The sequence below is a fragment of the Myiozetetes cayanensis genome, unplaced genomic scaffold (genome assembly GCF_022539395.1).
Source record: "Myiozetetes cayanensis isolate MyiCay16 unplaced genomic scaffold, myiCay2020 scf2-11, whole genome shotgun sequence".
Classification (NCBI taxonomy): Eukaryota; Metazoa; Chordata; class Aves; order Passeriformes; family Tyrannidae; genus Myiozetetes; species Myiozetetes cayanensis.
In genome coordinates, this window is record NW_026087411.1 from 51,074,662 (window position 1) to 51,087,106 (window position 12,445).

The 12,445-nt window shown below is 37.5% G+C and overlaps 1 protein-coding gene across 17 annotated transcripts in view; it reads right to left on the bottom strand.

Annotated features, from left to right (window-relative positions):
* Positions 1 to 12,445, bottom strand: part of SYNE1 (spectrin repeat containing nuclear envelope protein 1) — a 298,651-nt gene that overhangs the window by 154,475 nt on the left and 131,731 nt on the right. For all 17 annotated transcript variants that reach the window (XM_050314877.1, XM_050314878.1, XM_050314876.1 and 14 more), the window contains 5 exons: positions 10,209 to 10,518; positions 8,247 to 8,411; positions 6,523 to 6,879; positions 2,531 to 2,667; positions 1,420 to 1,597 (listed from right to left, as the gene is read on the bottom strand). In XM_050314877.1, coding sequence (XP_050170834.1) covers positions 1,420 to 1,597; positions 2,531 to 2,667; positions 6,523 to 6,879; positions 8,247 to 8,411; positions 10,209 to 10,518 — 1,147 coding nt within the window. The remainder of the gene's footprint in view (positions 1 to 1,419; positions 1,598 to 2,530; positions 2,668 to 6,522; positions 6,880 to 8,246; positions 8,412 to 10,208; positions 10,519 to 12,445) is intronic.

Here is a 12,445-nt window from a genome sequence, read left to right on the forward strand (position 1 = left end):
ATTTATAAATTCCAGTTTATTGGGACAATGTTTTTATAACCTGTAATTGCTAAAAAACTTTGTGAGCACTTAGGACTCAAAAGAAATTAGCATTCTTGAATAGTAATATTTTAAACTGTTACTATTATGATTATGTAATACACAAATAGTTTCACATCCATAATCATCAGGTTACATCCACGCTCAAGAGTAACAGGCTTGATACCAAAATTACTAGGTCAGGTTTTGATTCTTACACTAGAGGTCTTAGTAGAGAATACAAAGGGTCTGTTAGCTTTGAGATAACATGGATTAAGTTCTGGTTATATTAAAATCTAAGGTATAATGGCCTTGTGACTTATTATGTCAAATGTGCTAACAGACAGAATATTAACTTTCAAGAAAAAAAAAAAAAGGTTTATATAGGTTACCAAGACATCTCCAGAAGTCCTAAAGCAGTCCAAAAAAAGTTCATTTCATCTAAAGCAGCTTTCAGGAAGAAGGAGAACAAGGAACAAGACCTTATCTTATGCTATGAGGGGGCTGCAGTGATTAAAAAAAAAAATTTGAAAAAACTGTTGAAAAAAAAATGCAAACTTGCTAAAACATTTACATTTAATATTAAAAATTACCAGGACTTTTCCCCCTGATATTTCCTCTGAAGATATTCTCATTATGGTGTAGTCAAATATTTGATATATTAATACATAATTTTTTTCTTTTCTAAGTAAACCACTTTAGCAAGGTAAAGTGAATTTACCAAAAGGAGAAGGAAGTGATTTGGCTTTTGCTATTTTCTGAGAAACAGATATGAATTTCTTCTGTTACACTAACTTTAAGGTATAACAGTTACATTATATAATTCTTACTTTGCTATTTTCAGTTAAAATTAGAGTTCTATTCTATTAATAGAAGTATTTCTTTCATTGATTTATTAAAATAAATTTCCAATTGACACTCCTTTCTACAGAACCGTTTGGGCTTATTTTAGCTTTATGTGAAAAATACACTTTTTAAGTGCCTACTTGCACTGCATAGAATTAACTCTGGTCTTGCACCATAAGGGCTCCACTTTCATACATGAGGAAAAATATTCACATAACTGTGAAATAATATTCCAGGTACTAAGAATCAATTCTGATATCATTCTGATTTTACAGTAGTCTCCCACTTAAAACATACTTTTTCCCATTGCAAAGAAGAAACAGACAATGAAAGCTACAAAGCTATAATGAGAGATGAGTACTTACAAACTGTAGCCCAACAATTAAACTAAACAATATAGATTAACAAAGAAAAAGAGTGTTTATTTCCTTGCAACACCTTCAGTGTTAACAATAACATCAACAAAAATTAGTAATTAATCAAACAATCTGATCTGAGCTGCATATGAAATTCACTGGGTCCTCCTAGACTACTATTTTACTGTTAGAGAGTTACCTGTATTTTCTGCAGACTTGCTGAAGCTTCACTGATATTTTGAGGCACATCAAAGCATTTGGCAGTGGTGACTTTTGCATTGACCAGCCACTGCTGAAAATCCCTGAAAGCCGTCCGAAATCTTTGCTGCAAGATCTGCTCTTTGCTCTGACATCCTTTTGAAGCTTGCAGGCAGAGACTGGGTTTATCACATCAGGGAAGAAGAAAATAGCAAGGGAGGGAGTGAGGAAAGGCAGGACTCTGTTAGGTGACAATGCTATTATTTAGTTCTCAGAAATACAATGGTAAGGTTAGGTTAACCTAGATTCCTCCTACCAAATTTATGCACTTATCTGAAGCACCAGGAAATCCATTAGAAGCTTTCAGTTCTTAAAAGTGAAGCATGTAAATTGGGACATAACTGTCACAGATATGACAGGTATAAGTATTTCCAGAGAGTGACTCAGAGCACCTGAGCATGAACAGATTCCGCAAGCCCTTTTCTCTCTCTGGGGACAGGGTGCAGAACCACAATGATTATATCTGTGGCTCAGTTAAGTCCACACTGTTAAAAGAGATCAATCTGAGACATCATACCCTTCTTCTGCAGCTACAGAAGGCAGAAGGTATAATCCCCTGCAAGAAACAACAGAACCTTATGTCTGAAATGCAGGTGTCACACTCCAAAGTAAATCAGATAGAGTGACCTGAGAGAAAGCCAAGAAAGCAAGCAATGTTACCTCTCCTAGCTAGTTCTTGTTTCAAGGAAAAGTAAAATGAAGGACAAAATGAAGAAAAATATATAACTAGTCGGTGCAGCTTGTTCCTCCTTCAGACAAATGAGACATGCAGCTACCTCACAGTTTTTACAAGTACTCTTTCTGAATAGGTTGGGTGTGGATATACATTTAGTTTCACCTGAGTTTAGTGGCATAGCCTGGCTTAAGAAACAAACAAACAAACAAAATCCAACTTATTAGTTTTTATAACTTCTGTTGACACCAAAATCAAAACAATGATTCTAATCACTGCATACCTGTAATTCTAAAATTCTAATTAATGGTTCCCTAAAAGACAGGTCACATCCCACCACCCACACATGGGATTAAATATAAACAAGATGAATGTGTACCTGTTATACTCCTTAATCAATCCTGAAACTTTTGACGAATGAGTACTCAGATCCCTGGAAAACCTACAAAGATCATTCAACTGACTTTTGATCTCATCCGTCATATGTTCAGACTTTACTAGAGCATCCAATGTTTCCTGTTAAACAAAATAAATGAAGAATATTGGTATGTGTAAAAAAATAATCTTTTTAATCAAAATTTATCAGTTTAAAATCAAACTAGTTTATGATCTTTGCATATTTACTTTCAAGAGTATTTTGGCAGTCAAACCTAGAGAAGCTTATTTGAAATTATGAGTTTCTAGAGATCAAACTTCTGGATGACTCAACTTTCTTAGTTCAAAATATTCTCAAAGCACATTTTGAAATATAAATTTCATTTCAATAAATGAGCTATACTATTGTCCATTAGCTGCATACATATAAAAGTACATATAATTAGGGAATAACGAATTATGTATGTTCATATAAATATAATTAGCCGTTGATTTGAGTTTAGTATGTTCAATAAAAACTGTTTAGTGCCGTATCCACAAAGTTAATTTACACCCATAGCTTTTTATCAGCTTCAACTCTTTCACAGATGACTTCATAATATAAAAGTACAGCTGCTCACAATCCTGTGAGAGTAACTGGGTTACTGCCTGTCATTGCTGCACTGGAAAGACTCTTTGGAGACAGCTAAGCCAACAACAACAAAAAAAGCTCTTTTGTTGACTTTGCTTGCGTCACTTGGAGAGGTGAGATAAGTATTCCAACAAAAACAACGCTTGTTGATGTCCACAGCATCTCCACTGAAGAATCCTGCCAGCTACTCCAGCATAATGAGCAGTGCAGACTTGGCTCCTTGCCTCACTAGGAACTAAATTCTTCAGACATTCCTCTTAGTCTAACAGCAGAGATTCTGTAGTGCAGGCAGGCCAGAGCATTTGGCATGTACAGATTAGTTTGGCTAAAGCACCAGTCTGGAAGAAGCATACAATATAAACTTAAGAAACAGATCACATGAAAATGAAGACAGATTTGAATAGGGACCTGGAAGTGGGAGATAAGGATGTCCCAAGATCACGTTTCTGAATATATATATATATATGTATATATATATGAAGATGATTGAAAATATACATAGTAAAAAGTTTGTAATGATTTCTCAGTATAATACTGAATGTTTGGGAAAAGTAAAAATTACACGTGAAAATATACATAGAAAGTTTACAAAATATCGCAATCCACATTACAGAGATAAAAATGCTCACTGAGCAGATTTTTCACTGTAAAATATTAATTAACTCTGCAATAAATAAATATCCCTTTATGCAAAACAAAAGTAAAAAGAAATATTAGTAAGAGTCTAGTAAGCTGATCAAGAGACTTAGTAAGAACAGCAGAAGGGCAAACACCACAGATTAAGTTCATGTGTTTGCTGTTCACAAGCAACTTTGCGCTTGCTTCATATCCCTTTTTCTGAAAAAGTCTGCAGAACTGTGAATTGATTTTTTAGGATCTATATAATGTGTTTTTGAGCCAGTAACAAGAAATAAAATATATACTGCTTTTTGGTAGTAACTGAGATGTCAGGAAGAAAAAGCACAACTATACATCTTGAAAAAAAATGAAGCTACAAGCATGTGTTGGCTATGAAAAACAGAGCTTTAGACCATAATAACAGCTTGATTATATTAACATTACTGAAATCATTTTGCATTTACAGATCACAGGGAAGCCCTGAAAAATTAAGTCTAGAGACATTTCAGATGTACTATGTGTAAAAACTTTCATGTGTTATTGTGAGTCTGAAAAAAATATTTTGATGCAGCAGATTATCAGGACTCCTCTGACTAACATTATTCATATTATGGATTTTATCTTCTTTGAGCCACTCATACACCACCAATCTGTAAAATCATGATTAAAAGACACTTTTACACTTACACACAGCCAGTTTGTTTCAATGTCATATAAAGTAGCATTTGAATTAAGTAATTATGTAATGGCAATGATGCTTGGAAAAAAACCTTAAACAAACCACTTTTCGCTTATAATACTTTTTGTTAAACTACTTAAAGGATTTTTTGAAAGGATTAAAAATGACAACACAATGGACATCACTTAAACACAGAATGTCACAAATTGCCTAGGGCAGGAATCACCATAATGAAATGCAAACAGCTTGGATTTTTTTTTTTTTTTTTTTGTAAAGAAAGCATGTCTTAATACTAGCATAGGCTTAAAACTGCCTGGTTTCAATGTAATTTTTCAATTTCAAGGAACCTACCTCAAAAACTACAAAAAGGTTATTCTAATGACATACAGCCTTAGACATAACCTATTAACAAACAGGAACAATAATTTGCAAAACAGGGTAAATTTAAGTATGCCATTTTTCCACTGTGGCAGCCATATGGATTTTATTTAGAATCTGACAATTACCAAAATAATTTGCAGAATTCCAAGTGCAAAATCTGTTGCTCTTATGTTGCACATACCTAAGGGAACAGAGCTTGAGTATAACAGAGTAACAGAATGAGCTTGCTAATTCTGAGAACTAGGAAACGCATTTTTAATTTGTGGCCTTGGCTTACATGGCAACAGAATCACTGTGAGACAATGGAAATGGAAAGCTGCAGTGCTATTTTATGTTCACAATAGAGCCTATCCCTGGGGTCCCGAAATGGAAGGAGTACTGTCACATTTCCTCTAACTATAAATAAAATTACATAGTAGTGCTGTGCATAGTTATGTCTTGAGATGTTGTTGCATTTTCCTCACTAGCCAAAATTTACAACTGTCTAATCTAAATAAAGTGTTGTTACATAGAGCTACAGTACATACATATTATACATACTATTAAGCAATATCCTTTGAATTTAGTACTTCTCCATTTATGAAATAAGAAATGCCTTGTGTGTTGATGACAATCCCATGTCTTCCTTTCCTTTTTAAAAACATATACACTTGCATCTTTTTACAACTACTTGCTGCAACCTAATGTTAGCTTTGCTACTCCTATGGATACATACAGGCACTCAAGTAAGCAGGTTCTATAAATCTGTGCAAGGAATTCTATGAAATAGGAAGCCACAGAAATAACTTCGCATGGATACTGGAGAAAAAAAAAAGATTAATACTATCAGTTCAAAGATAAGGTGTTCTGGTTTTTTTTTTTCTTTTGAATATGACTTCAGTCAAGAGGTCAGAAAGCAGGAATCACACACCTTTCTCTCTTTACTTAAATTGTTTTATTGCAACACTACCCTGTAAGGGAAATACTCTGTATCTTTTATCAACATCTCTGGATCACTGTAGCTGAGAAACATACAAAGAAGCATCTTGACTGTTGCAAATTTATGTATATATTTATATAGTGTGTGTGTGATATATACATGGGGAATTTTGTTTTGCTAGAAGGCAATTAGGAACAGAAACAACCTCTGTTTCTCTAAATTCCACTGTATTCCAAAGCAAAGCATTAACAAATTTACAGAATAACTCCTTTAAATACTGGACAACATTTCAACGTGAATAGTGTAAATGATATTTCAAGAGAAGGAAAGTATAAGCTCAACACACTCCAAACAAATTTGAAGTCAGAAATGGCTCCAGCTGCATACTTGGCTTCTAGGAAATGCTTCACATTTCCTCCATCAAGTACTATTCCAGCCTGAAACACTGAGCAGCTTGGAAGTGCGGCTCAGAGCCGGTGTGCCAGCTCCTTGGCTTTATCACAGGGGTTAGCCCTGGTTTTAACACCTCAAATCCAGGCAGCATTTGCTAAGCCTTGTAAGGCAGAGGGGCCAACGGGGGAACGTCTTCTGCAAACTGTGATCAGAATTTTAAAAAGAGTTTGGATAGTCGGGGTTTCATGGAAATATCTCTGACGAGTACATCTTATTGCTTTTCTACTTGACAGCCCCGCTTGGCGGAAGTTTCCTGCCCACAGTGACCATACATTTACAACCGAGAAGCTGCTAGGAAAAGAAGCATGCCCTTACTTTCTCCTTTCGCCAGCTCTCCACGACCTCGGCGTCGGTGTGCCGGCTGTCGGCGGGGGCCAGCCCCTGGGACCAGGCGGCCAGCTGCCCGCCGAGCCGCTGCACAGCCTCCTCCAGCCGTCCGGCCTGCGCCGCGAACTCCCGCTCCGACAGGGCCATCTGGCTCAGCAGGTCCCGCAGGCCGCCCTGGCTGCGGCGGGCGCTCTCCTCCCACTGCCGCCAGTCCGCCTGCAGCGCCTGCATCTCGGCCGCCAGCAGCTGGCACCCGCCGGCCGTGGTGCCGCGCTTCGCGCCGGGGGACAGCGTCTCCACTCGGCACAGCCGGCCCGCGCCGGCCTGCCGGGACTCCACCAGCTCCTGCAGGGCGACATCGCCATGGTAACCCGGCGGCCGCCATCGACACGGCCGCGAACGGGGGGCCCGCCCGGGGGACGCGTCCCGTCCCGTCCCGTCCCCTCCCGCCCCGTCCCGTCCCGTCCCGTCCCGTCCCGTCCCGCACCGAAACGCGGCTCTGGGAACCGCCGCCGGGGGCAGGGGGGGAATAAAACCCAACAGAGGTGTGCGGGCCTTGCATGGATTAAACGATTCTGAAACTGTCATAAGCTTTGGAGAGAAAGAAAGCACGTGGTTTAGATGCTGAAAATACCGTTTTTAGGCTGAGATGCGGAACATAACAACTTGTGATCTTTTGCATGAGAAAGGCTGGTGTGTAGCTGCTTACAGCAGTCTTAAAACCGTGCAGTTTCCAGCCTGCCCGTGTGACCTGTGGTGTGCCAAAATTCACTGCACATGTGGTTTTTTTTGAGTGTTTGTGTTTATTTTTTTTTCCAGAGCTGAATTTGTTCTACAGTGTCCTATTTCAGTTTCACATATTTCATACAAGGGAATTTTGAGATCTCTCAGCTTAAGAAACAGGAGAATATAAATACCATCCCAAACACTGCATACCAGAGTTTCTGATGCTATTTCTTCTCTTCTTAGTCTTATGAGCTAAACACTGCTATCTCCTCCCTTTCCTGTTTAATAGATCAGGAGTTTGGGCACAAAGGAGACTGAAAACTACCCAAGAGTGTACAACAAATCTGTAAATTGATCTCGGGGATCCTGAATCTTCAAACAGCATTCAAGTTCACTGGCCCACTCTCTCATGCTTAGGAGGAGAGTAAAATGTTTTTAGTGTAAGTATCTGAAAGTAAACACTAGAAACAAGCAAAACATGCAGTCTTCTTTAATGTTGCATTCAGGAATATGCAAACTGCGTAGGAACTCAAATACCTACAAATAGATGCAGGCTAAGGAGAGTATACATAGAGAGGCAACCCATACATTTCTACTGTACTTGGGAAGGACAATCCTTGTGCTGTTTTACACATCTCCATTTCATGCAAAGCAGAAAAGGTTGTTTCTGACTTTGATTCAGACAATTCTGCTCATGGAGAAAGTATATTTGGGGATGAAGACAGAACAGTATTCATTAATCAGCTAAGCCACATTCTTCCGTGATGCCACTGCGCTTCAGCTCTGGTAAATTGTTTCCATGTGTGCTGTGACTAACTTAAGTCTGATTATACTTTTACTCCATCTGTTAATACAGGAAGGGAGTTGAAAACAAAGCACAGCTTAGAAAGCTTGCTTTCAGATAACTGAAGATCCCACAAGTGTTTGACTCTAGCTTATTTTAAAGCATATGGTCTGAATTACAGAAGAAAGCTAACTTATCTTACATTGATTTTGGCCAGCTTTTTCTGTATAGTTGGTGTATCTCCAGACGCATCTGACCAGCGGTGAAGCTCTTCCTTTGCAGAATGAAGCCAGTCTGTGAATTCATGCACAGCATCAAGGTAGAGCAAATGATCCTTCACAATATCTTCCACTTTCCTCATTTTCTCCTATCATTCAGATGGGGGAAAAAAAAAAAAAAAGACCATTAAAGTACTTAAATACTATGCTGGCTGTAAGTATGCAGGGCTGGTTTGACTCTACAGTGTGCATACTGGATAGAGTACAGCTTGTAGCAGCAGAACACAGCGCTACACTGTACAAGGTTTGGTTCAGGTTGGTCTGGACAAGCATTTTCTGCTGGAACATAGGCCTTCTGAAGACGAACACAAAAATATACTCTAATGCAGTCTAATGTATTGTTTAATAGACATCAGTGCTGCAGTTGTGCAACTCTGGTATGCTTTTCCTGATACGCTCTGGAGAGGGTCCTGCAGATCACCCCTGAGTACTCCCAGGAAGCAGCACTGTTACCAGAAACACAGCTCTTATTAGATTCTTTAGAAGCACCAAGTATCTACAAATGCTAAGCAGAGTCATAGAGATGCCTCGCAGGAAGACCACAAATGAGGAGTTCTGGTGGTCAGAAGTGCAAAAGGTTCTTATGGTGGCGAGTCTCATTTTGACCATCAGATCGAGGATGGCGCCTGTCCACAGCCACCTGCCCTGCAATCCTGGAGGATGCTTTTCTTGACACAGACATATAACTGCTTCCTGGCTCTATCTTAGCTTTTCACTGTAAGCTTAAAGGGTGTCAGTTTACCTTAAACAGTGAAAGAGCATAGTGGTCTAGATTTGCCTTTGGTCTGACAGACTAGATGTGTTGCTATATTCTTGTGAGATAACCCTAATGAATATTTATCAGAACTAACCAAAAGTGAAGTGAGCTAATCAAATAGCTCTTTACTACTGCATGGATACTCTAATCTAGATTGAAGAGTCTTGAAACCAGTTTCAGATTAAACCACCTAAAAGTTAAACTCAGTTATCTTTAAATTTGATTAACTCAACATTCAATAGATGCTTTTAAAAACTAAGTTAGATTAGTAAGTCCCACTGTTCCCTCTAAAAATAATCATCATAATTTCACAGAATCTGCCAGATCAACTCAACAATGGATGGTTACTAGCTAAACAAAATGATCTAAAGTAAATCCTCAAAGCTTTCATAACTTAATGCATTTTATGGAACAACAGGGTAAGAAAATATCCACTTGCACCCGACTACAAACAAAATAGCCTTTCTAGGGAAGCAAAAAAGCCCCAGGAAAGAAAACCATGCATCCCTGTTCACATTGCTCACACCAAACTATAGCACCAGTAGAAGGGGAGAATGGGGGCAAATAGTTTCACCGTGCTTATCTGGTTGGCAGAAGGTCTCAGTTAGCTCACATGTTTTTCCTCAGAAACCAAAGAGAATACCTGTATAGCATGTGCAGTGCTTAGTGACTTGAAACACCATTTCAAATATGGCCATTTATCTTTCTGACAATATGTCAGGGAGACATTTTATTCTGCCTCTCAGGGAGGCCTTTTATTCCTCCCCTTCTAGATTAAAAAAAAAAGGTGCTAGGAATGAATGAAAAAGAATTAGAGAAAAATAAATCTTTAAGAATATCAGAAATACTGCGGTATTTATGAAGCTAGAAATAAAATATATGGCCTTCACTTTTCAAAAATAATAACCACAGAAATTTAAATTCCCAATACAGGGAATACAGTTTTTGCATTCCGTTCAATTTTACTAAACTGTATCCAATTTTTTATTAGACTTAACCATAATAGAGGCAAGATGATTCAAACACAGTCAATCCTTTAGTTACTAAAATATTACAAAAATCAATTTTTTAGCTATATATACAGAGGTGTAAACATTTTATTTATTTGAAATTGAGATCTTTATCTTACCTTGGCTACAGTTGAGATGTCATTAAACTGTGTTTTTAGCTCTTCCTGAGCTGCATCTCCAAAAGAATCATCCCCTGTTTTTTCATATAGTTCCACAGCTTTGTCAATGAGTTGCTGTAAATCACCAGAGTGATCCTCTATCTCAGAAACAATAGCCTGGAAGTGGTCCAACTGAGCAAACTTCTCCTTCAGACCAATCTGCGGTTCTAAAGGCTGTTCCACTTTGTGATCCAATTTCTCTAACCACTGTTCCAGCTGGTTCTTCCTTTCCAGATAGTCATTCCACTGGCTAATAACAGAATCTAGGCAGCTTATATTAAAAGAAACATACAAAGTGCCGATGAGAACTTCTAAGCATTTTGAAAAAAAGAGTTTGCTTATGCCTTGTTACACTGTCTGTAGCCATGCATAATATTTATGGTTTTTTCTCCATCTTGCTTTAGTTTTCTATATTAATGTACATCCAAGTTATTCTAGAATTCCTGTGGGTTTTGGGCTACTAGGTACAACCTAATACAAGTGCTTCCCTATTTCAGGTTCCATGAGCAATCTATCTGTCTCAGACTAATTAAAAGCACATTTCAGTGTCTGTACAGTAAAGTAAAATACTGAGCATTACTGGAGTTCTTTATGATCAGAGTAATAAAATATCCAGCAGCCCATGAAATTATTGTCAATTAGGAGATAATCAGCCAAGTTTGGAAAGAACAAATCAATTATCTATAGTACCATTTAAAATTTACAACAAATCCTCCTGGCATATATTGCTCCTCCTAGTAGATCACCATATTTCTCTGGGATCCATGTTGAGGAATGTAATGCTCATTCCACTGGACTCAATGTTAGACAAGAGTGTGGTAAGGATTTCACTCAAAATGCAAAGATCTAACCTAATCGAAACAGTATTTTATGATAAAAATTGGCTGAAATTTGAGTGACATACTGAAGACATTCCATTATAATTTTCTACATGCAATTCTGTTACAATTTTGGAGTAACTAAGAAAGTGGCACCACTTACTATTGCAAAAATCCAATTTATGCATACAATGGCTCCCACCATTGATATTTAGGACTCAGATATCCTAGCACTCAGATTATCTAAAATACAGACCTGTACCTTTCTGATACCTTTCTGATTTCTTAGTTTTCCTTAGAGAACTAAGGAAGCAGGGCCATGCAGAAGCTCACCAAGGGCCCATTTCTATCTGGTAATGCCTGGGATGATAGAATATAGGGTGCTTGTAAAACCTACAAATGACAGCAATGAGGAAGCAGCTGCAACTAGTTTGGATGACAGGATTTAAATGTCAGATGTTCTTAAAAAATTTTTAAAGGATAGAATTTTATGGTGAAAATAATGCTTTACTTAGGAAGGAGAAATCAGGTGGATCTACAAATAAAAAACTGGGTATAACTGCCAAGGCTTAGTACTGTGGAAAAAGATTTGGAGATAGAGGATAAAGTAAACAAAATTCAATAAAAATTGTACTATTGAGAAGAAAGGAAAATGTCATTCTGGAGAGGATTAAGAAGAGTGTTACATGAAGGGAATGGAAAGTACTGATACACTATGCAGAACTAATAAATTCTCAAAAACAGTAAGAGGTCAGCCCACTTTCAGTTATTATATTTTAAGAAAAGTGTAGACAAACTAATGATAGTCTGCAATATACTGAATAAGAAACAAGGATGAAAGAGGTCCAGAAAGTATTAGTACAGAGAGACAGAGAAACATTACTCTGTCTAGAACAGAGATGATAGAGGCCTTCAGATATATAAAACAGTCTCATACAGACAGTAAGGGAAACTTACCATTTCCACTGAGGTTAAAACAAGAAGAAATCAGATTACCATGCAAGAAAGATTATTTGGAGTTGATATTAGGATTTTGTTTTTTAATAAAAAAACATAATGAAAAACAGAATTGAGAAACCTTCCTAAAGTTTTGTATGGAAGGCGTAGGCAAATATCTGTCACATGTTCTTGGTCCTGCCCAAGTACAGGCTCAATAACTCAGAAAGCCCTTTCTGGATTTTTCTCTGTATGCATTTGTATGATTTCTATTAATTTTTAAATTCCTCTATCAAGTACCATCTCATAAAAATGTTGATTCATCTGATAAGGTCACCTCATCTTTTTTTTTTTTTTTTTTTTTTAATAGGATGTACTTACTTTTCCAGGCAATTTTAATTGATTCTGACAATGTAAATTTCCCCTCGCATACAAGTAATGAAT